At 34.3% G+C, this 26,133-nt stretch overlaps 1 protein-coding gene across 23 annotated transcripts in view; it reads left to right on the top strand.

Annotated features, from left to right (window-relative positions):
• lap (phosphatidylinositol-binding clathrin assembly protein lap) overlaps positions 1 to 26,133 on the top strand; it is a 165,943-nt gene that overhangs the window by 96,255 nt on the left and 43,555 nt on the right. For 12 of the 23 annotated variants that reach the window (XM_069319703.1, XM_069319699.1, XM_069319698.1 and 9 more), the window contains exons 4-10: positions 8,554 to 8,568; positions 11,282 to 11,384; positions 14,294 to 14,531; positions 16,426 to 16,503; positions 17,369 to 17,410; positions 21,320 to 21,355; positions 21,677 to 21,768. In XM_069319703.1, coding sequence (XP_069175804.1) covers positions 8,554 to 8,568; positions 11,282 to 11,384; positions 14,294 to 14,531; positions 16,426 to 16,503; positions 17,369 to 17,410; positions 21,320 to 21,355; positions 21,677 to 21,768 — 604 coding nt within the window. Of the gene's footprint in view, positions 1 to 5,238; positions 5,339 to 8,553; positions 8,569 to 11,281; positions 11,385 to 14,293; positions 14,532 to 16,425; positions 16,504 to 16,718; positions 16,761 to 17,368; positions 17,411 to 21,319; positions 21,356 to 21,676; positions 21,769 to 26,133 lie in introns of those variants that run through there. The other 11 variants (XM_069319714.1, XM_069319706.1, XM_069319696.1 and 8 more) reach the window with 5 other exon arrangements.

The following is a 26,133-nucleotide window of genomic DNA, read 5'->3' as shown; positions in this document are numbered from 1 at the left end:
CCCCATCATTCCCTTCTTTGCTGTAGGGCACTTAAGGTTAGATAATGATGGTTCAGTGAAGACAGGTGTTAGATTGGTACTGTAGGTTGCCTGGGCTGCCATAAAGTGGGGGTCAAACAAGTTGTAGCTATGCTAACTGTTTATTGTATTGGTTTCTTCGTTCTATTTCTTTTTTTTTCCAATTGGTGGGTTTGCTTCATCTGGATTTTCTGGCCGATTTAAATTTGTTTCCTATTCTCTCCTCACTTCGTTCAGTGAACCAGATTCTTGTCCCAATTCCTGTCTAGCCTGTACAAGTCTCGGAGGATTAGTACAACCTGTAGGCTTATTGGTATTGTTGAGTTGAGCTCTATGGCTAGCTCAATCCTACCACACTGGACCTGTCCTGATTATGTGCATTTTTGTGCTAGTGTGATCAATCTTTAGCTGCTCATTCGGTTTTCATAATTTATCTCTGGTTGATTTTTTAGTGTAAAAGATGTCAGAAATTGTCTAGTTACAGTAGACTATTGCTGACATGACATTGCTAGATTAGAGGAAAAGAGGGTATATTAATATGGAAAAAATGCTAAATTTACATTGAAATCATGGCTGGGAAGTGAGAACAGACTAAGAAGTTGGGTAGTGTTATTAGCACTGTTTGTTACTGATTGCTACTTGCTGATTCTGGTATATGAGCAAGTTCATAGTTCATTATTGTGCTTGGTCTGAAAATGAGAGAAAAATATGCAGTACTTCAACTCCTGTATCAGAGGCTAGTACAAATGTTGATTACATTTTATTAAATTTTATACTAGAAAATACTTTGTATTTGAATGAAGTGTGTAAACGTGTAAAATTGTATTATCATTTGTGTTAAGAAACCCCCTCATAAAATGTATGAAAAAAAAAACATTTGGGGGAGAATACAGTAGTTACCCTTGCTATCCTCGATGTGAATTAAGGGAAAACCTCTCGTGTGTGATTTCACATATCAGCCACAAGATTTAAGACAAGGCCACAGCTGAAATGATGAGTTAACTCGGTGAGTGACAAAAGACTCGACAGGGAGATTCAAACCAAAAATATATATATAATGCAAGATTACAATAGACAGAATTGACTAAATCTAAAATAATTTTATTAGATTTAGTACATTCTTTCTATTGTAATTATGTTAATAAATATTTTTTTATTTACAGGTATTTGAATCTCTTTGTCAAGTGTTCAGTCACCGAGTTTACTCAATGCTCATTCCAGCTCTGGGTCTCGCCTTAAATCATGTGGACTTAAATAGGTATTGTATTTGTAATATGTTTTCTATTTGCAATTTACAGTACAGTATATATTTTCTTAAAAAAAAAGTTTCAGTATAATTTATTGATTTGGTCTACAGTACAGTATATGCATTTTTAGAATGCCTCGAGTCACTTTCGAGTAAACTCTTGATTTAAATTAAAGCTTCTAATTAGTTTTTATTTCTTGTGTGTTTTGCAGTTACAAGTTTTATATTACTTTTTTGGTTTAACCATTCTGATGTGGCATTTATTTGTGGGGGCTACCATCTCTTTGTGGATTTTACAAAATTTTATTTGTAATTTGAGCTTATTGCATAGACAATTAGACTACGTACAAAGGTGGTCTAGGCACTTCACAGTACCCTGACAGGACAGTAAGCACACATGTATTTGACACTGTGTGTTTGATATAGGTTATAGATTAGAGTATGGCAAGACATACTCTGTTGAAAAGTAGAGGTGCATCCCATTGAAAAGCAGAGGTGCATTAGGCACTTTGAGAGAGAACTGTCAACATCAGAGACCCGGGACTGTTCAACATGCTCCCACTACGTGTAAGGCGCATAACTGGCGGACCCCTCAGTGTTCGAGAGAAATTGATAAGCACCTCCAAAGGATACCTGATCAACTAGGCTGTGACTTGTACGTCAGGCTTCGAGAAGCCGCATCCAACAGTCTGGTTGACCATTCCAACAATGAGTAGGCTTTGTCGAGGACCCGGGCCACAAGGACGCTAAGCTTCAAAATCATCTCGAGGTAACCTAAAGATCAGACGGCATTAAAACACTACAGGCAGTATGGCCAGGCTCAAGGCAGAGTTTGTATGGTGAGTGTCAGGATACAGCATGTACAGTCTGATCACACTGGAGACAGTGCATTGTTGAGGCTGACATGAGGGAAACTTTACTTGACGAGCTGTGCTAGAACTACTACTGCTTGGCAGTCTATGCCTGCCTTTTGCTTATTGCTACTTTTAGTATGTGAGGTTTCATTACAGACCGTGAGTATGGGTCGATGTAAATATAAGTTGCCTCGTGTGGAGCACAAGGCCTTCTGCAGTTTTCTTAATTCTTGTTATATGTACTTTAGTCCGAATGGGATTTTTGTACTGTGTTCTCTGACTTAGGCTCTTTCTGTGAGTTCCAGGCAGGATACTTGTAATTTGCATATTGGTCACATCAAATTAATTTTTTTGGCAAACTCGTTTTTTTTTGGTGGGGGGGGGGATCAGCTTACCATTTTACCGATCGTCTCGTGCTGGATAATATTTGAACCTTTTGTTTGGGTTTGGCTGAGCATCTCTTTGTTGCGGTCATTATGGACTTTTCGTCAGCCCTCTTATTAAGTATGGACATTGTTTTCTTACACCACTTTGTTTTCTACTGAGGTGCCAGAATTTTTTGTGTAGCAAGTTTTTTGTCAGGAGATGGGGGTGGGGGGGGAAGCAAGGTGTTCGTGCTATAAATGTAATAATTATGAAACAAATATACTTTTTTTTATATACTTTGAGTTTGAAAGTGTCCTGAGGGGGCCACAGCGAAAAGGTTGAAGATATAACATTCACTAATAAACAAAAATTCTTGTTGGGCAACATGTCAATTTTCATGCAGTTGTGACAACTACCTTTTCCTTTAAAAGATCTTCTGCCATGATTACTCCCAAAATCTTATGTTGACTTTTAGTTCTGTAGTGTGATTAGACTCTGCTGTATGTGGTTTCTATTTTTATACTTGGGTTCCAGCTCTGGTACTATGGAAAAACCAATCTTCATTAATCATATTATTTTCTGTGGCCTGTTAAAAGACCTGATTTACATTAGTTTGGAGGTTTGTTGTCTATATTGCTCTAGTCTCATAACAATCCTGATGTCATCTGCAAAGGACGATACATTACCATCGGTTGTTTCCTTGTCTGTCTGGTATGAGGATGTGGGAAAGTACTGGAGTATCCTACAGTACCCTTGGGGATTGAGATTTTCATGGTGGATGATCCAGATATTAATTTGTTGACTGTTACTCGATGGGTTGTATGTGTTAAGCTGGTTTTACTAAATCCTTTGACAAAATTTGTAGCGATATTCGTGGTGTGTGTGTGTGTGTGTGTATATATGGGTTATATATATATAATATATATATATAAATAATTATATATATATATATATAATATATATATATATATATATATATAATATATATATATATATTTATATAATATATTATATATATATATATTTATATAATATATTATATATATATATATATATATATATATATATATATATATATATATATATATATATATATATATATATATATATATATATATATATATATATATATATATATATATATATATATAATATAATATTTATATGGAGAGATGAGTGTTAGAAATGTTAAAAAAGTTTGTTTTTTCTTTTTTGTTGGGTGAGAAGAGAGAGAGAGGGGGGGGGGGGTGGCAAACAAAAATTTATGATTAATGATGGTATGTATAATGATTGTCCTTGGAATACACATACCTAAGGGTTTTACTTTGGGGATCATATTTTCTGTCAAAGTACAGTAGACTAAAAAAAAAAAATATATATATATATATATTTTATGGCATAGCTGGAAAGAGTAGGGGTTTACTCTTACTTGGTATGTGAATTTGTTCTTGCATTTTGACCCTTGGAAGGGATAGGTCCAAAAAAGTTAATGTTGCAGACAAAAGGTTAAGAGCTCAATAAGCTTCACACTCCTGTACAATAAAACAAATGTGGGTAATTATTTTTTATCAAGAGATACCATGCTAGAGGCACTTCATGAAACTAGTATTGTTGACCCTCATCTTGTGTAGAGTTGTACTAATGGAAAATTCAGAGTCCATCCTATACAAATTAACCGTAAAGGTACATGGGAGGGGGGGGGATACAACCCACTTCTTTAGATAATACGTTTTGTAAGAATGTGGCTCATCGTACATATATTGACGTAACGGACAATTAGTAGAATTTGGTACCATTGAATTTGGACAAACCAGAAAAGGTTTTGTATTGCTAATAAAACCTAACCTAACCATCCTAGGCCTAATACACAAAATCTGAGGGCCTAATAGATTACAGTATATACTGTATATGTGCAATTCTAGGCCTAGGATTTTTGTTTTGTATAAGACGTTTTTTTAAAGTGAATAGTACCAAATTCTATCTTTTAAGTCAGAAAGTGTGTTCTACGATTCTAGAAACTTTCATTTTATACAACAGCAGCCTTCTGTATGTTGCCTTGTTTGTCTATCACTGTACTGTATTAAACTGAACAGTGCTTTTAGCAGTCGTTCAAGCAGCACCCATACATATTCATTCATTCTCCATCTGGCCGTCCACACATATATTCCCCAGACAATGACTCGCCCGCCCATGCACAAACACATCCCTCTCCCCTTCAATTTCTCCATGCACATTCAGATGAATATTGCAACACAAACAGTATGCATACAGTGTGGGAGAAGATAACAGGATATAAGAATTCATCTTATAAAATGCATAGAGTTTGCATTTTTGAGTATTTCGTATTTATATTGAGATGTGCCTGGCATAGGGGTACAGTAATAAAAATATGTACCTTCCTCAATTTGTTAGTGAAAAAATATTGTCTTGTGAGTTTTACCACACTGTAAATGGTTGAGAGTAATGCCACATACCGTGTAAATTTTCTGCCTTATAGGCCTCTTGTGATTTTTCAAGAATTACAGTACAATACTTTAATTCTTGCAAATTATAATTTGTATTTATGTATACAATTTCATAAGGCTAGTTCTATATTGATATTTGCTGGCATTTTGATTTGGGGAAATTTCTTTTGAATGTCCTCATATGATTGTACCATATCTAGTTGTGCTACTGCTTTCTCCTAGCATTTTCTCCTCATTCTCCTCTTTCCATTCTGTCTTCATTTTTAATAATGTCTAATATTCACTCTCCCATTGTAATTGTCTTATGCTTTTTTTTTTCCCCCCGACCAATCTTCTAACCCTCTTCAATAATGCGTGCTGCATCGTGATTGAATTCATCAAAGGTCAAAGTAAGTGTTTAGTTTATTTTGCTGGTTTTCTTCACATTTACATGATTGCATATGTGTATCTTTCCCTTCTGTGAAGTATAAACTTTTTTTTCTTGATAGAATCCAACTTTGAATTGCTGTCATGTTAATTTGAACCCAAGAATTCATAGCAAAAAAATTAGTAATCATTGCATAAATAATAATGTTTTGTCAGTTGAGTTCATGTATCATGAAGATGTAAAGTACAGTACAGTACAGTACAATACTTGATACAAAACTCAGTATTCTTAACCATCAAAGTGCTGCTATTTTGAAAATTGTCACCCTGACTGGTGTCAAAAGAAAAACATTTATTTTTCAAATGTATGGAAAATATTGTTACATATCTTTCTTATCAGTTTTATGCCACTCTGTGGATGTGACATTTCATTCACCTTGGGCACTGGGTACCTTGACCACCCATCTTCCGACGTGGGTGGCAGGATGTTTTACTGACTGCACTATGGGCTAGCCTTAGAAAAGGTTTCCAAGGGAACTAACCGCTTCCCAGATGGGAATTGCGCATCTTCGTGGGCACTCAGGCACTGAATGATTAGGAATACCATGCCCTAAGTCATGTAAAGTGTATACCACACTACCGCGGGTGTAACATTTCATTCACCTTGGGTACTAGGTGCCTCTGAAGGAACATTCTGGATGGGTGACAGGCAGACTTCTCATGACTGAAACTTTATCATTGCTCTTAAATGTATGGATGGTGAAATACTAAAGAAATTGTTCACAACATTTATGAGACCAAAATTGGAATATGCAGCTATTGAGTAATGATTTATCTTTAGAATCACATCAATAAACTAAAAAGGATGCAAAGATGTGCTACTAAATGGCTTCCAGAACTAAAAAAATGAGCTACAAAGAGTGGCTTAGAGGCATTAAATATCCCACAGCTTGAAGATGGTAAGAAAAGAGGTGACAGGATCACTAAATTCGAAATAAAGACAGGAATAGATAGTTGACAGGATTTTTTTTTTTTTTTAGCCTGCAACTTCAATAACTGAAGATGCCAAAGATTAGGTTAAGAAGACAAACGTTAAGAGGACAAAGGTGCCTAAAAACATATGCAAGTTCTCTGTAGCAAACAGAGGGGGTAGATGATTGGAACAATTTAAGTGAAGTGATGGTGACTGCCAAAACCATCCGTTGTATCAGTGTTACATGACAATATATAAGAAAGATGGGACACACACACACTCATTCTGTAACTACATTTAGATAATTATGCTTAGGTTATTACACAGTTGAGAGCATTTGTAGTAGTCTAAATTTAGTGTTGATCAAAAGGATTTCTAAGCTTTTAATATTTCCATACTGCTACAGTATTGTATTTACAGTACTGTACAGTACTGTTTTTAGCCAATATATTTTCTAGCATTGATATGCTAAATCTCTAGTTTTGAAAAACTACTCTAGTTTAAATAGTGTAATCTTTAAGCATATCATTCGAGTAGTACATTTTAAGGAACGTATTCTAGTATATCTGCTTCATGTTAGTACGGTAGAGAATTGTCATTGTATAGGTACCCTATTTTATCTTGAGTAAAGCAAGTTATAACCAATTGACAAGTACATAGTGTATAGGGTTACAGTTACCAGTGTATAGGGTGTGTATACAGTGTATAGGGTGTGTATACAGTGTATAGGGTGTGTATACAGTGTATAGGGTTACAGTTACAAACAGTTACCTAGTTTGTAGTGCTTAGGGTCTGTAAAATAGCTTTATAGAAGCTGAAAATTTGAGTGGTGGTGATGCATATTGCTCGGTTATGGTTCCCCCCTAGTCCAACTACTGCACTGATCTTCCATAGGATAAACCCACAACAATTGCATAAATCTGGGGTACCTGGCATAACTATTATTGCTAGTCAAACATGCATCAAGTAAAAGAAAACATTGTCCAAACACTTGGACCAAATGTACTCGCTAGAAAGCCGAAGAGAGGGAGATAAAATAATATACACGTGGAAAATATTGGAGGGCCAGGTCCAAAATCTACACAGTAAAATAACAACATACTGGAGTGAATGATGTGGAAGAAAATGCAAAATAGAACCAGTGAAGAGCAGGAGTGCCATAAGCACAATCAGAGAACATGGTATAAACATCAGAGGTCCACGGTTGTTCAACATCCTCCCAGCGAGTATAAGAAATATTGCCGGAACAGCGTTGGACATCTTAAAGAGAAAACTAGTTAGTTTTCTGCAAGAAGTGCAGGATATGCAGGCTGTGGGATATATGTGGGCCTGCGGGCTGCTCCAACCAACAGCCTGTTGGACCAAGCTCTCACAAGTCGAGCGTGGCCTTGGGCTAGGCTTGGAGTAGAACTCCCAGAACCCCATCGAGCAGGTCAAGCAGGTTCTCTTCTGCCTTGAAAATTTAAGCCTCAGACCTTTCATCTGTGACCCAACTGCACCACAGGACCCTCCTGTTGTGTGAAAATTTTTAGTATTATAATTATCTCATAAGAAATTAAGACGCGAGACAAGATGTACATTGGTCTGAATGTACAGATAACTTTCGGCCTCCCCATCCTACACATTAATAATTGTGGTGTAGTTGAATTTCTTAATTGCATTTAAATTAGTTTTTATGCATATACAGTAATAATTTAATTTTGGTTTCATATTAAAAGAATATTAACATTAACCATAAATCTTTCCATATATTGTATGGCTCCTCATAATTTTTTTATTTTTTTCACTTTAAAACCATGATTTACACACTTGTACTGACTCCTCTGAGTAACCTTATTAGAATAAGTTGAATACATGGTTATATGCATTGGTTTTCTATTCTAATGTATATTTGTTCTTTATTCAATAAATGTCAGTATATTACATGATGTAGGTGTTCTTATTTTGGGTGAACAGTATAGTTAACCATTGAACTGGAATCAGACTTGGTAGTAAACAGAAGTCAGACAATTAAAGTAAATTTTCTTTCAATTTAACTATTGTCTGTACAGTCTATACAGTATGACTATTTCACTTTGTATCTTAATGCATTTTAGTATAGCCTGTTGAGGCTTTTATAATATTAAAGATGTTACGCTAGACACCTGTTAATTGTTTGATAAGCATGGTGGTAACACCTAGATTTTTAAGTTTGTTTTTTTAATAATAATGATGTACATGAAACATTTGAACTGATATTAAAAGACTATATTTTGTATTCATCAGGTCATCCCCAGTTAAGTAAGTAAATGATAATTATACATGGTGTTAAGGGTATCAGTAGTTGGCAGTCACACTAGAATTACAGTATTAATTTTGCTGGTATTGAGGTTTTAGTAGTGTGGGTGGTGGTGGTGGTAGTAAGTAGTAGTAGTGTGCTTACTGGAGTGCTGGAAGCATAAACCTCAAAGTCTGTTTGAAGTGTAATTACCAAGTTACTTTATTATATAAAAATCAATATTAGTGGCTCGTTTGAAGAAATTTAATGTCGTAGTACTGTAGTTTCAAAATTTTATAATTTTTGTCAACAGCTTATATTACAAAAAAGTGTTTTGAGAAGCTTTCAATCAAAATAAACTACTGTACATATTTGTGTACTTCCACTTTCAGCAGACTAAGTAAATTTGCATTTTAAGAAAATTCAAATGTACCTGTGCTGAAAATATTCTCATCGTTTGATAATGGATTTAGTTAGGTTAATGGGCTTCCAGTTCTTTAATGAGCAAGATGGGCAATAATATTTAAGTCAGCACAATCACTCCAGACCAATAGTGGTTAAATTTGATTTTGATTAGAGCAATTGGTGCACTTTATAGTTCTAGTTACTTTAATGGCTTAATATAACAGTGATATAAACAAACTGCATCTGGTTCTTTACCTCACGCTGCTGGTTTATTGTTCATTCCTCGAACTTTATAACTCTTATCTAATAATTGTTCTCCATTTTAAACTTCCTTCAGTTATGATTGATTATTCATTTATTATGTCTTGGTCAGTGATTAGTAGAGACATGTGCACTGTACTGTAAAACTATAAGAACAGGACTTGCAATAATCTGCCATCTCAATAATGATACATTTTTTTTGGAATTGGCCAACATTTGATAAATGTTGGCCATTATTCCTTTGTCCTTAAAAATGATTCCTAATCACTCCTTGACATATCATTCTCCCTCGCATATTTCTGGTATGGGTTTAATATTTTCATTTTCCCTGCTCTTTTTACTTCTAGCATCTCTATTATTTTCCCTGTATCTGTGTAACCAATCCAATTTCAGCTTTGCATTTTATATATTCTTGTTCAGCCTTCGCTGCTGGCTTCTATACTATCAACTCAGATAATGCATAAATATAAAAAAATATAATTTTGTACAGCTGTAGGTAAAAATTTAGCTAATATAAATGTACTGCTGTTGATTGGGTGCTGTTGAAGTTTACTTAATACATTGAAAAATGGTTAAATCCTGTAGCCATGCTTTATGACTATTGGCAAAATTCCTTCCTGAGCTCTCGTTCTGTTCCTTCCCAAGACAAGGAAAACTCTATTGACCACTGGTCAGAATCTTGTGCATTCAGGGCAGGTCAACATTCTGCACCAGCATAGTGTAAGAATTGTTTACCCTCCATGCCAATGTGTACTGATGTTTAGAAATACTGGAGAATACTTGATGCACCCCAGATTGAAGGCAAAAAATTCCGTAATCTCAAAGCCTTTCCAGCTGAAATTTGGTATCAAATACATCCCCCTCCTCTTCCCCCCCCCCCCCCCTCTCTCTCTCTCTCTCTCCCTCCCTCCTCCTCCCCCCCTCTCTCTCTCCCTCCTCCTCCCCCCCTCTCTCTCTCTCTCTCTCTCCCTCCTCCTCCCCCCCTCTCCCTCCTTCTCCCCCTCTCTCTTTCTTCCCCCCCCCCCTCTCCCTCTCCTATATGATATTGTAAGATAATAGATTGTACAGTAAATGTGCTTTTGAAGTGATGGCATAATTCATTTCCTCGTACAGTACAGTAATTCAATTTTGAGAATTGTCTAGTCTTTGTTAATAGTATTGGTAACTAACACATTAATTTGTTGAAGCTGTTTGTATACTGTGACAGTTGCTTATTAAGGAAGTGTATCATGCTTTTGGTTTGTTATTCTTTTCACTATTTGCTGTTAATTCATTAGTGTGGATGGAAAGTTGTAATTTGACAATGTTAGTCTTTAATTTTATGCATTTTTTCTTATTTTGTTAATATAACACTTGAGATCTGATCTGAATGAGATGATTAAATTTGAAAAAGTAGGGAGTGAAATCAAAGTTAAAAATTGATGGGCTAAAATTGATGATGGAAAATTGTTGAACTATTAGTTGGGAAGCTTGACTATTATTTAGTTCCAATCAGTTGTTAGGAATGAAATGGTACGAGAAGTACACTAATGATGAGGTAGGTATATTTTGAAGGTTTTGCAAGGGGAGCTTACAAAAACTATCTAGTGTGTGTGGGAGATGATTAGTTCAGCCTCTTGGGTAGACATTGAACTAGTACCAGTGAGGATGGACTGATGCATGGGTGACAATGCGAGTGTGGAAACGAATGGAGGAGGAAATATTGGGATTTATAGTATCTAAAAGGAAAATGTGAAGAGAGAAATTGGGCTAGAAATGGGAGGAGAATAAGTGAATAAGTAAGATAATGGAAAACAGAATGGCTGATGAATTATGGCAAGAATAATTGGATATGAAAGTGGTTTTGACTGACTACAATTTTAGTTTTCTCATGTCATTCATTTATGAACTGTATTTTTATTGTATACTGTAAATATATAATTATTTTACTGTCCTCTTATTGTATTTAAGATATCTTTCATTGAATTTCTTTAATTGTGTACTGTACTTGAAATTTTGTGTATCTATATAGTACATTATAGTATATACAATTTGCATTGTATAAAATACTTTGTTTTCCCATCTCTATAGGTTATGACATGTCAACATTTATTCGGCGGTATGCCAAATATATCAACGAAAAAGCCATTTCATACAGGAGTGTGGCTTTTGATTTCTGCAAAGTTAAGCGTGGGTAGGTAAATTAGTGATGTCTTAAGTACTGTAAATAGTTTGATAATCTTTTTTGTGGATTACATGATTACACGAGGTGAATCTTGAATCCTCCAATCTCTTCACATTTATCATGTTTTGCTTCCTTACAAAGGGGTTACTGTATCTTAGAATTATCATAAATGCATGGTTCTCTAATGCCAGAGAAATAAATAAATCTGCATTCATATCAATTGCTAATTAATGTTTACTAAGATTCTGGGAAAAGCGCTATTGCATTCTCATTAATCTAAAAGCGTAGAGAGAAAATACATAACATGAATCATAACATGTAAATATTACATTTATATGCAGATGTTTTGCATATACAGTACTGTCTTCATGGCATGAGGAAAGAAGTGTGGTTTAGTGAATAGCTGATAACCATTGCCTCCCTTAATAATTACTTCGTTATTTCCACAGTCAATTATGCACGCAAAATTTTACATGAAGGATAATAAGAGATTCAAAAGAACTTTAACCATTCCACATCTTTATAAAGTAAGAAATATCATAAATACATTTTGTCATGGCATGGCCATGAGCTATAAAGGACAATAAATTTGTGTCATATATGACAAAAGTGAGCCATACAAGTAAACAAATTTTTTTAGCGATTTGTCTTTACAAAATAATTCCATTTGAATGATCTTGCCATAACTACTGTAATGTGAAATTGGAAAAATATCATGCTTAAAGTAAAAATGGATAAAATTTTTGGGGAAAGATTGTTACAGTGCTGGTTGGGAAGGATGCCCCAACTACGATTATTTGGATTATAATTTTTCCCTGGACACAGAAGTCTAGCTCAGTCTGGGTCAGCGAGGTCATGCTATATTTTTAGGATTTAATTACATTGATCTGGATTTGGGAGATTATACTTTTAAGATTCTTTATTTCCACTAATATTTTAGCATTTTACAAGTACATTATGTCTTTAGTGTGCTACTCGAAAATTGAAGAGGTAACAAGTTTTTAGTACATGGGAGAAATGACAGATTAATATGCAAATATAGCAGGTGTAATAAGGGAGGATAATGAGTGGGAGAAGTGATAGAGGCCAATAGTGTAATAAAAGGTTTGAGAGTATATTAATTCCAGCTCTGTCATACCATAGTGACACTTTTGATTTGAAAAAGGGGTAGAATGCGCAAGAGTACAAGCAGTGGAAAGTGTGTTCTTTTTGAGAAAAGCAGCTGGTGTAACTGGAATGGTACAGTATAACAGTGAGGAAGTATAAGATGTGTAGAAGGAATGAAATGTAGTTGTGGAGTGAGTGAAGCACAGTACACTAATGTTGCTAACATGCCTGAGAATGATTTAACTAAGTATACAAGGGTGAAATATAGGGATTATACGGTAGAAGCAGATGACTGTGTACTGTATTGAAAAAGAAGAGTGGAATAACATGTGTAAGAATGGTTGGGATGGGAGGGAGGGATTGGTAGAACTTGACTGTGAATGTTTGAAGGGTAATTGAGGCTCCTGGACGAACATCTGCTCTAACCACCTTTTGATGAGGGGCTCCTAAGAGGGAGTAAGAAATTGTGGCTATTCATAGATATAAATAGTTTCAGTAATGTGGCATTTATATATAAATAACTCTGCCACAGACCGCACAGTAATTTGATCTAGATCACTGAGAGTCCTCCCTAGACATAAAAGGTTATCATGGCCTCTTAAACCATATTTCACACAATGATCATGTGTGTTTATTCCATCCAATTTAGTTGGACATTGAATAGGTAGAGGATTTTAGACTCTTAAGGCTATTATGAACAATTTGTTTTTGTTTCGTACTTCAGTTAATCATTATTAAAATTTACAGTTGTAATGAATATTTGTTCGTTTGAAATAAATTTTGATTCTGTAAACCACTTGTGTAATATTGAAGAGGAAATAAATTCATTTTGGCTTGAAATTTGTTTTTAGAGATAAGCAAAGCCACAGTACTGATGTTCATGAGGGCAAATTTTGGCTATATTTATTGTTATTAAATGTAGGTTACATATTTATTGTTATTATTGTCAGTAAATGTTGTAACTGGAAAACTTCCTAAACTGTTCTACTTTTAAATTCACCTTTGTCTTTTACTTGTCAACACTTTCGCTGCTCCAGTGGGCGACCCGCCGCCCAGCTCAAGGTAGCCTGAGAGCTCGCCGCCACACACGTTTATACTTTTTTCAGCTTTCTGACCTCAATTATTGTGCTACGTTGTTCAATTTGGTATCAAATTGTTCGCAATAGAATGCTGGAAAGGAATATTTGCGTATAAGAACATAAGTATCGCTTTTCTATACAGTACAGTACTTTCGACGAAAACTCTAACTTTTCCCTCATACGTGTTTCTGTCAATGCTTTCGTTATGGATTGGCTCTGTTCTTGATCAGTATCCATTTGGTAGTCAATTTGCAGTGTTTATAAAAGCCGGTAACAACAAATACCTGAGATAAAATAACCATAAGGGGGGAAACTTTTTAGACTCTAAGAGGTCGCAGCTGTCACAAGTGAGGTCACGAGCAAGGTCACAAGGTAGGCGCCCACACGGCGGGGTCAGGATGTCACGTGGGGTATGCAGAGAATTGGCAGAAGTTGGCATGCATTTAAAAAAAACTTCAATAGTATTCAGACAATGGAGTTTCTACAAATTTAGAAAAAATTATTGACGCCGTTTGTGTCATCGGGCATACTCCGTATTTTGGTTTTATGACACCCGCAGCGAAAGTATTAAGTATGTCAGAGTAATGGATGAATACTATATACAGGTAGAGGTCCGAAACAGTTGTTTACTACATTATATGTGTGTTCATGCACATGTGTGCACTTCTGTGCTTGTGCTTTGTTACACTTTGAACAAATTTACTTACCTTTTCTAATTTTTCATATTGATAGCAAGGAGGATGGAACATTACGGACAATGCCAACAGACCAGTTGCTGAAGACCTTGCCAGTGTTGCAGGCCCAGGTTGATGCTCTTCTAGACTTTGACTGTACTGCTAATGAGTTGACAAACGGTGTCATCAACTCTGGTTTTATGCTTCTTTTTCGAGATCTGATTCGTCTATTTGCCTGCTATAATGATGGTATCATCAATCTTTTGGAGAAGTACTTTGAGATGAATAAGAAGCAGGTGAGTTGTGAAGATAGACCAGATTATGTTTTCTTTTCTAGCTCACAAATAAGTTAAGAAGTACTGTATTACTTGAATGAAGTCTTAGAATTCATAAGTACTGATATATCGGTTTCATCTGTTTTTCTTTCATGGTACAGTACTATCATTTGCAAACACTTTCATTGTAATGTTTTAAATATTTAGCAAAGTGATAGAACCCCCCCCCTCTCCCTCTACAACCAGTACTAAAAGTTTAACGAGGTGAACTGAGACTTTTCATACCGAGTCAGGTTACTTTGTGATTGTCAATAAGCTATTACTTAAAATTATCCTTTGTATTTGCAAGTGTGCCAAGTTATTCTCATATTTCAAGCTACAGTGTTTATCTCACAACTCTAATTTTAATAATGTGTAATTCGTATGGTAATGAAAGTTCTTGTTGAAAACAGCAATTATAAATGATTTTGTTAATTTATTCGTAGCTGTATCGATATTTAATATTCGTGCATATATATATATATATATATATATATATATATATATATATATATATATATATATATATATATATATATATATATATATATATATAATATGTCGTACCTAGTAGCCAGAACTCACTTCTATGCCTACTATGCAAGGCCAGATTTGCCTAATAAGCCAAGTTTTCATGAATTAATTGTTTTTCGTCTACCTAACCTAACCTAACCTAACTTTTTCGGCTACCTAACCAAACCTAACCTATAAAGATAGGTTAGGTTAGGTTAGGTAGGGTTGGTTAGGTTCGGTCATATATCTACGTTAATTTTAACTCCAATAAAAAAAAATTGACCTCATTCGTAATGTAATGGGTAGCTTTATCATTTCATAAGAAAAAAGTTAGAGAAAATATATTAAGGAAAACTTGGCTTATTAGGCAAATCAGGCCTTGCATAGTAGGCCGAGAAGTGCGTTCTGGCTATTAGGTACGACATATATATATATATATATATATATATATATATATATATATATATATATATATATATATATATATATATATATATATATATATATATATATATATATATATATATATATATATATATATATATATATATATATATATATATATATATATATATATATATATATATATATATATATATATATATATATATATATATATATATATATATATATATATATATATATATATATATATATATAATATAATATAATATAATAAAAAAAAGTTTGTGAGGGTACCACCTCTGGTGCCAATGTGGGGACCCATAGCCTCGGAGAAGAAAATAAAAAGTATTCAGAGGAGACCTTGTGGTTTCTCACTGAACACTAATATTATCTTCTCCTACCACCCCCATTCTTTTGTATGTACACATATATATTTACTTTATTTTATTATATATATATATATATATATATTATATATATATATATATATATATAATATATATATATATATAATATATATAATATAAAAAATATCATATCATATCATGTTTCACAACATTGTACTTTATAAATTGCCATCTACACTTCCGTGGCAATAAACATTCCATTCACCTGGACTGTTTGGGTCTCGAACCGCGGACCCCCATGCATGTGGGGTTCCTCTGGGCTTCAGTAGTAGTCGGGGAAAGTTGAAAATATCAGTATGCAGCAGGATGCTACTTCTGAAAACTTTCCTTTTTAGACTGCTCATAGCCTAGTTGATAGTGCTACAACCTCGCACACATGGAGTCTGCGGTTCAAGACCCATACAGCCCAGGTGAATGGATTGTACTATATTTTTTTATGAAGGTATAGGCAGTAGATATGTCATTAATATTAATTGCCCCATTAGCACTTTTTTGGTATTTTATCTTATTATACTTTGAAAATGTAAATATTACTATTTTTTCTTTGACAGGCTAGAGATGCTTTAGATTGTTATAAGAAATTCCTTATACGAATGGATCGTGTAGCAGAATTCCTCAAAGTTGCTGAGGTAAGGTCTCTCTAAATATAAGTGTGCACTAAACCTGGAGAATTGGCTGAGATTCACAGAGAAGAACTAAAGATAATTTTTTAAAGAAAGTTTATTAAAATTCATTAATCAATCTTTTCATTATTTTTTCCTACTCTGGTAATAAATATGATAGGTAGATTATTTGGCATAAAGATTTAATAAATCTTCTATCTAATGTACCTGTCCTTCCATAGGCAGTTGGAATGGACAAGTCTGAAATTCCTGATCTCAAGCAGGTATGACAATATTGAGAGATTCAGAAGCAGAAAATCTTGCAGTTTATCCGTTTTATGTCCCTTTATTTAGCATTTATTTTTGGTGCTCTTACCCAAAAAAAACAAAAACACCAATTAGGAAACTAATGCTGTTTGTGAAAGGCCTGAACATGTACATTATCAGTAAATTCCAGCCAATGCCTTGGCATAGTTTTTCTTGAGTAAGAGCACAGGTGGTTTTGCAGTTTAAAAGTGACCTGACAAGCCTGTTATGAGCCATAGATGAGATGAGATACATGCATAATTAGTGCAATCGTGCATTTCTTACAGAATTACTCAATGTATATTTTCTTTGGCCAACAAAATGTATAGTGTAGCATTCCTTTTGCTGCTGGAAGTTGGTAAAATAACATTATGAAGTCGGTAATTGTATTTCCACGAAGTATGTTGACACTAAGTTTTAAAGAATTGCTGGTTCTACAAAATTGAATTGGTGTTTAATCAAGACTTAATATCTTTAAAGTTTTCTTAATGGTACAGTATTTTCATTCATCAATAGCTCAGAACTGGTGTTTTGCTATATATATGTATTATTAACCATCTCCTCTTTTGCACCTGGCCGTCTGTAGAGTGTAGGCATAGACAAAGGTGATATCCCCGACCTCACCAAGGTAGGAATTCTTTAAAGTAATACTATTTTTGTACACATTATTAACCTCTTGAGCTTAAGCTAACATTCAAATCAACTGTAATGACATGTTGATCCATCACTAACAAGGAATGGTTTCTCACAGGCATGCAGAGAGGCATATATTTATAGTTTTCAAATTCAGTATAAGGTAGTTAACTGATTTTGTTTGTACAGAAATGTTATATTTTCTAATATATTAACTGGAATTGTTTGCTTAAAATACTTTTATTGTATATAATATTATTGTATTTTGCCTAGCATTTTTTCTGAAAATAAACAATGTGGAAAAAAATACACAGTATATATGAATGGCATGAGTAATAACATTCATTCTTAATCCTTTAGTTTTGGGTAATGAAGTTGCTCAAGAAAAATAAAATGAAGCCAGACTTCAGGTGAGAAATGGGAATGTGATCAAAATACAGTATGTACTGTACTCCCTATAACTGTCATTGTGGCCATACATAAAAAGTCACATATCACAAGTGGCTAACAGCTCTCTTATTGATTTTGGAAGACTTGGGCATCAAAGAAGACAACATGAGGAACTGATTAAATTTGATTTGGTATTGTTTGTAGAAGATAAACATAATGTAGTACAGTATAATGAACAATGTTCACATTCGTTATTCACTCTTAATAGGCGTGTTCATTGTTTTCCCCTACAGCTTTCTCAAATTTTACATTGTTCAAGTTACTGTTCAGACATGTCTAACTTTTTATAAGGAGGGTGTGAACAAATTCTCATTTAAAAGTTCATGAAAGTTTTAAACATTTTTATATTCATTCTATGAAAAAGTTTAAACTATGGGTGAGTATTAAAGTGATGGGGAACTACAAGAAATGGGACATTAGGCATCACTGATACTGGAAGTCGGAGCTTGGTTATTAAATATTGCCTTTCAAGTAGTCAGATAACAGGCATTAAGGATTAAGGAAGAATGAGACATTTTGAAGGAAATTTATTTGTGAATAAAGTGGAACCAGTTAAAGGTTATTCATCATTATTGGCTAAACAATGAAATTTAGTGTTAAATTCTTGGAAAATATCTGCCTGCCTGCATTCACACAGTATTTAACACATTAATACTGTACTTGCATACCCCTTTACTTGAATGTTGTTGATTTTTAGTTGCTATGAAACACTGAATATTTTCAGTACCTAGAAAAGTTTTTCTTGTTACTTAATTTACTACACTTTTGAATTCACTTTAATGAAAATATCAGTAGTATACAGAGCAAGGTTGTTCACATTAGCTTTAAAATTAAATATTGTATCTGTCAGTTTTAACTGTAGGGTAATATTCTTTTCAGTCTGTAAAAGTTACTGAACTTAAAAACAGCTTGAGGTAACTCGAGGAGATGTTCTACTAATGAGAATGTGTTCGAGATAAAACAACTGAAAGGGTGAATTGATAAGTTATTGTGTTCCTGAATGAACACACCTTGGTTACTTCTGCAAGCCTCATTCATCCTTCTATTTTATTCTGGTCTCGTTTTGGGTAGCATTCCTGCTATCAAAATACTTTATTCATCTCGGATGAAAGCTGTTCAACTGATTGGTTCGCTTGACTTTTTATTTAAACTAGTTGTGGATCTACTACTACAAAATTGCATATTTTCTCTCGTTACTTCTTCTATGACCCCCTGGTATCATGAACTTATAAATTACATACCCACTCTTCAAGTTTGATAACAATACTCACACTGCAGCAGTTTCTTAATTGCTCTTCCTTTCCACAGCCAGTCCACAATGGCATAGGGATATGGCATGCTCATATGTCTGTGTGTGGAATATTAAAAGAATAAATGAGGGAAACTAAGGCAAGCAGGTTCGTGAGGCGAGTTAATGCAAGACGAGTAGGAAGTGTGAATGAAAAATGGAATAGAGTAAATATTTTAAGAGCAGGTGTGAAGGCAGTGAAGTCTTCAAGGAGGAAGACTTCGTGAAGGAGTTCGTGGTGCTTGTGTGTGAATTTCAAATTTGAGGTGGGAAGAGTTGTTGCCAAAGGGTTGCATAAAGGTGGCAGTATCATACCTGTTGTATGGCTGTTAATGCTTGTGTAGCATGATATAAAATTTTGAATTTGAACAGTATACATAGAGAATTTGAGATGACTGTGTGGTGCTAGAGAATTTCTTATGTGTTGCAAAGATGTAGTGATAGTAAATCATAAGGTTGAGGAGAGAGTACTCTGATGGTTTGGTCATGTTTAACAAAGTTTGGTGATGGATACGAGTGTTAGTAAGTTTAAGGGCAGGATGATGCGAGAGGGTTCAGAGAATCTGCCGAGTATGGTGAGTATGTATGCGAGGAAGGTGGGATAGTACAGTATGTGAATAGCACACAGGTTGTGGTGGGGAACAGGACTAAATGCCAGCAGTTCATGAAGTAGAGAGTTTGGTCTGTACAAAGTATAGGGCAACACTTGAAGAGGACTATATCTAGTCTGATGAAACAGAATAAGCAGTTTTGTCAGATTTACTTGTGTTGTGGGGCTCATTTGGTATGCTATATAGTGGGTGAGATAGGGGTGAGTGGACAAATGTAATTTGTTAGTACTATATCTCTTAATTTTAGAAGAAAGTTTCTAATTTTATATTTATTTTGGCTAATGGCTCTTCATCCCACAAAAGTGAAAAATGAGGTAATATAGGTTATGTCTGGTTAATAATGGTAATATCAGCCATCTTGTGGCATGGATTACAACCCTATATTTGTACACAAATTTAGAGACATTAAAGTTTGATAATTTATGGAGGTTGCATAAACTGTATCCATTTTTTTATTGGTACTTCCACCTGAAAAGATTTTCATTTTTGTCCATAAATATGCAATTATGGTCTGTAACCAAGCAAACCAACATGGAAGAAAAGTTCCTACTCTTAGACTCTGTAATAACAGGATACATAATATTTATGTAGGGCTGTAATAACAGCCTTACATAAAAATTTAAGATAAAAGTTTGTCTGAATTAAGGTATATATATTCTGAAAGAGTACAAATTGAAGAAAGATACTGCAGTTTATCATTCTTCCCCCCTTCTCATCTTTCCTGTACTGTACATTTGAAATGAGAAGTATTAGCATTGAACTGGAATGTCATGCCAGGATTTGAATGGAAATGTAGTACTGTATATAGTGTGAGCATTGAAAGAGCTCGGTCCTTCACCCTACTCCTTTAACCCTAGGTTGGGCATTGAGCCAAAACCTGAGGGACTTTCCCTTCAGGTTGGACACCATATTGTCCTCCATCTCAGTTTGGGCTGGATGCTGCCTTTGCTCACCAAGGTGAGAGTTTGGTCCCAGTTTGTGGACTTTTCTTTCCTGTGCTGCAAAGTTCAGCAGCTCTGTCTTCCAGTTTGGGCAATCTCGGATCTCCTTGCTTACCTTGCCTCTGAGCACACCAGATTCTTGTCCTGGTGTTCGGTAAGCCTTACTAAGTCCGGGGGCCTGGTAGTTTTTTGAATTTCTATGGTACCAGAGCTAGTGCATCAAGGAGCTACTGAGGCCGCCCAGAAAAAGTGCATTTCATTACAATTAATGCTTGATTTATTGCATGTGCATGTAATAATACTACATTGTCTTGGTTGAAAAGCTATGGTTAATTAGCTTAGTTTACTTTTAAATTTGTATTATTTAATTCTATGAACTTAAGTTTAATTGCATGGAGTTCAGATTTGCATGCTAGATACCATTAGTACGGTATATATGATGCAGTGACCTGTACAGTATACAGATTCATGAAACTTGCCTCAGCTTTTTAACAGCATGTTTTTAAAGGGCTCAGCAATTTAGACATGTAATGCACTTGTATTTTTCTGTATTTTAATGAACCTGACTCTTAAACTGCTTGTATTTTCACTTGTTGTGCACGACCTTACACCAGGGCTCCAAAAATGGCTGTGGATCACAAGGGGCCTCGGTGAGTTGCTTGGATGCTTTCTATTTGTACAGTGGTGTCCATTTTGATTTTGTTTGTTTTATTGTAAATGTTTTTTTCAAATACTGTACTTCTGAACATTTTTATGACAGAAGAATTTAAAACTTGTTCTACCCTTTCAGTTAATACAGTCATCACATTTTTATTGAATTTAAAATATTTTTAAAAGGATTTTATTCCTTTGCTGTAGTTGGTCATAGATTCAAATTTCCTCAGCGTGTTTCATATTAATTTTGTATTATTGTGCTGGAAGTAGTGGGGGAAGTATTGGAGTGGTTGGTTGTAATACATTTTCTGGTACAGGCTCCAAGCAGTCTCCTGGATGCCCTGGAAGCTCACCTGGCCTCCTTGGAGGGAAAGAAACCACCGGCCTCCTCTGCTGCCACCAACTCCAGGTACGTTTCTTTTGTTCCTTCATAATGTCATGCAGAAATCAAATTGTTGCTTCCATGAAGTTATTTTCATTCATTGATGTGTGCCAAAATTTAGCAGCTCTTGATAGGATATTTAAGTAACTGTCTGTATATGTGCATGACGTGTAAGTTACTTTCTACAGCCCCGCTCCTGTGCCAGATAAGTCCACTATGGACTCGCCATAGTCCATGCTGCTTGCAACTTTTTGTTCCTAGTAGTTGAATAAAAAAACAGAAGGTGCCTTAATATTTACTTTAGGTCTCTTTAAATTTAAAGCAATGAGTTTAAATTTTTATTTTATTACTAAAATGTAGAAGTACAGTATAGTGAACTTGTAACTGGACATTTGAGTATTAATGACCGAGTGAGGTTGTGTGTGTGTGTGTGTGTGTGTGTTCATGAAGTGAACACCATTTTTATGATTTTTATAATACTTTTTGTTGACGTATTTAATTTAGTAGTTGTGGTGGGTGATAATGTACAAAAGAAAGCGTGTTTGAGATGTTATCATTCAGGGAGTATATTGGATGTATTAAAGAGGGTGAATGTGTAGACTGTATAATGAATTAAGAAATGTAGATACTGTACACTAGTAAATAAGTCAGCCCTGTGTGTTTAGTTTCCTGCAGAGAGAAGTTTTTTTTTTTACTTAAATTTATTAGCAAATGTTCAAAGTTAAGGGATACTACTATTGCCTGTTGGTGTTTGCTACAGCTTTGAACATTGGTTACTACAGAAAGTGCTCTAAATCATATTAAACGAATATGGTCTTTAAGAAAACCTGTATGCAATGAGTTGAATGAAGTTGCAAGGGAATTTATATTGAAAAAATAATAAATTTATTTTGTGGGAAAATGTTGGTACCGACGTTGTGAATAATGTAAGGACATCAAATGATAAGTAGTTATTACCATTCAAGACATGACTAGATTTTACGGGGCTGATAGCTTAGTATCTATTAAAAACATTTTTTTTTTTTTTGTAAATAACTTTTTGTTGGTATTGTTTGGGTAATGATACTTGAAGCAATGAGCAAAATAATTAATTTCATTAAGCTCTAGACTCGGCATTTCTCTCTCTCTCTCTCATTTGTACAAGGTTATGCTCCAAAAATATCAGTTCTTGGCAAACATTTCAACCTTTTTTTTCTTTATCACTGCTTTTCTAACTTCCTAGAAATTAACCAGTAAACATCCCCACACCTGAAGAATGTGTGACCCTTCTCTAATCATTAGTTTCCATTGCCCCTCCTCCCATCTTGTAGATTTAAAATTACTTCCTCTTGATTTTGGTAGTTTGATGCTAGATGAATGTTAACCGCTACAAAAGTTAATTGTGCATTGTCATTTGCTTTCAAACTTGACATTTTCTTCTTTCTTCCAAGTAAATCATCCTCATTGCAACTGGCTTGTCCCCCTTTCTACTGTGTTAATTGTTTAATTGTTCTTTGACACACAATTCAAATGTTCAATTTCAGTGTTATAGATTTTCATAACTATTATGCATGTCTTCTAACTTTGTAAAAAAAAAAAAAAAAATGAAAGATGAAAGCATGGGGGGTGATATACTTCATATCATGTGAATATATTGGGCATTGGCCTTGGAATTAATGTAAGAACATGCTGTAATTAGTGTTCTTGATTTATTTGACAACACGAACGTAATTGAAAAAGTGTTACCTTGAAGCCACAAGAAGGTGAAATTTAGTAAACAGAAATAGAGAGGATAAGAATATATGCAAGTGTTTGATAAAGTAAGGAATATAGTTTTTAAGCCGCCTCTTGAAAGTAATAAGTCAAATTGTGTTTTAACTGGGAGTCTGCAAAAGTCCTATCTGGCGATCATCTGAAAGGTTTAATACTTCTGGGAAGGAAATCTCATCAGTGCCTTTGTGGAAAATGGAAAATGTTATAATTCTGCACATGCCTGTAGACTCCATGCTCTATATCATTACTAGTTGAGGACTGGGTAATGATAGAGAGTATGCAAGCTTTGCCCAAATCTTTCCTTAGCTTAAAATATAAACCATTAATTTTGTTTTACACAATTAACTATGCAAGGGTTGTATAGGATAAGTTAGCAATGATGTAATAACTGTTAATTAAGTGATGCATACACTCCAAAAGGTATGCAAGCTGTGTAATCAGATTCCTAGCAGGCCTGAAACTTTGGCTGTTATCATTTTTACTTTCTGATAATGCTACATTGTGTTATCTGATTGCTAAATTTTTCTTTTAGTTTGAGCTATTCTAGTTGCATCAACCAGTCTTAAAACTTATTAAATGTCCATTCTTGTTTGGACAAAGCATATCTAGAGCACGAGTGGGCCAACCGGAGAGCTTTCCACTTGCCCATGAGGCCTCACTTTTGACATAAACATTCATAAAGTATGAATGTCTCGCACAGTGTCTCGTATTGCTCTCACAAAATGTTATAAATACTATACTATTTTGTTTTTGTTTCTATTTTTTTGGCATCAGTACTCAAGAGAATTAATTTGCAAACATTTCGTTTTGACATCAAATTTAGTTATAAACCAACAAATAACTTTAAAAGTGCAAGATGATTGTAAACATTTTACACGTAACTGAGCAGGGCCCCTGGGAAGTCCAGAACGCTTGTGGCTGGGAGTGTGTGGAGAGTCTGGACCACCAGTGATAAATTCTCGTAAAAATAATTTAATCAAATATAATGGCAACGTCATATCTTGAAAGTCACGTGCACAATCTTGGATTAAGGTATTGCCATTTTGAGTATTTGAGGCAAGAAAAGTATTTTGATTACCATTTCTATGTTGATAATTTTAAGTTGTGCTTGCTTACTTGTTAATTTTGTTTTAATAAAAGTCCTATTCAAACCACAAATTAAGAGCCAGTGAATGTTTATTCAGTGGTCTTCAAGTTATGATCGAGGACTTGTTTCTTGGTATCCAGGAAGGGAATTTTGCATCCATAAACTTAATTTTTTGATAGGGAAAACATGATTCCCCATACTTTATTATACTGGTACATAAATTGTGAAGTGTACATCAAAACAACCTTATTTCATATTTGTTTAGTTTGAACTAGCAATTTGGTTTTAACAAATTATGGGTTATTTTTTATGTAAATATTACATAAAATGTTTCTTTATGTACCCTTATACCTTTTCAAGTGTTGAATAAGTTAATTTTTATTTGTTAAAAGTGTTAGGAATGTATGGAGTAAATGTGTGAATATAGTTTTAAGTACTGTAGCAGTATATGAGATTATATTGGCTTACAGGCCAATATTAAGTGGTATTGTGGGTGAGGGTGGGTAGGCTTTGGGCTGCCTGTACTGTATGCTGCTAATAGAGGAATGTGGTTTAGGATGAGGAAATAGATGCACATGTAAAGGGAGATGCAGTTAGTTGGAGATCTTGTGTGAAGCATTTGTGCATTAAATGTACTACTATAGTGAATTCCTGCTTGAATAGGGGGATTATTTTTGGTCCCCTTCTGATGCATTTAATCATTTCTTTTATATATATTTTTGCCACTGGTTTCAGTGCAAAGAAATGTAGTTTTGCATATTTTTTATATCAAAATTGCACTCTAAAAGTAGATTTTTAATATACAAAAGTTGATTGCTTTTTATTTTATTGCAATCGCCAATCCATTTTATCTGGAACTATTTGCTTGTATACAGTAGTACCGATACTTTTAACTGTTGCAGTGACACTAATCCAATTGGAATCTTTTTGCTACACTTAATCTTCTGATTGAGTGGGAATACACTATCTGTATACAGTACATTCGAAAAATTGTATAGATGCTAAATGGCATATAAAAACTTAATATTTTTTTTTTTAATGTTGTATGTGGCTGGGATTATTTGAAAAATTTAGATTTTTTATTTTTTTAGAACTGCAAAACCGTAATTTGATGTTATATTTATTTATTGTTTTATTTCTTTTCTCCTTTCCACATCCCTTTCCATCCTCTATGAAAACTTAAATTTTTCTTTAAAATATAAACATGCCTTTTTAATGCTGTTTCATTATTAACATATTTCATTGCTTTTGTCATCTTGGGTTACAATCCTGTAAATATTGTGATTTCCACCTATTTTCTTGCGTGGACATTGGTAAACTTAATGCTTATCTCTGTTCATGGTTATTCATAACCTATTACTATAACTTGTTACACACTGTGCTTGGATGCCACTGTTACTATTGCTGTACGTGTTCTTTATCGTAAATCTATATGCTAATAATCCGTGACTATCCTTTACCTTCCTGCATTTTCGTTTTCTGCTGCTCATTTTGTGTATGTGGCATTTGCTATGGCTGCTTAACTGTTCACCCTCTCTTGACCTGCCTGCATC

This window comes from Procambarus clarkii, chromosome 94 (assembly GCF_040958095.1).
Source record: "Procambarus clarkii isolate CNS0578487 chromosome 94, FALCON_Pclarkii_2.0, whole genome shotgun sequence".
NCBI classification, from domain to species: domain Eukaryota; kingdom Metazoa; phylum Arthropoda; class Malacostraca; order Decapoda; family Cambaridae; genus Procambarus; species Procambarus clarkii.
This window is presented reverse-complemented; position numbering and strand designations above follow the sequence as displayed.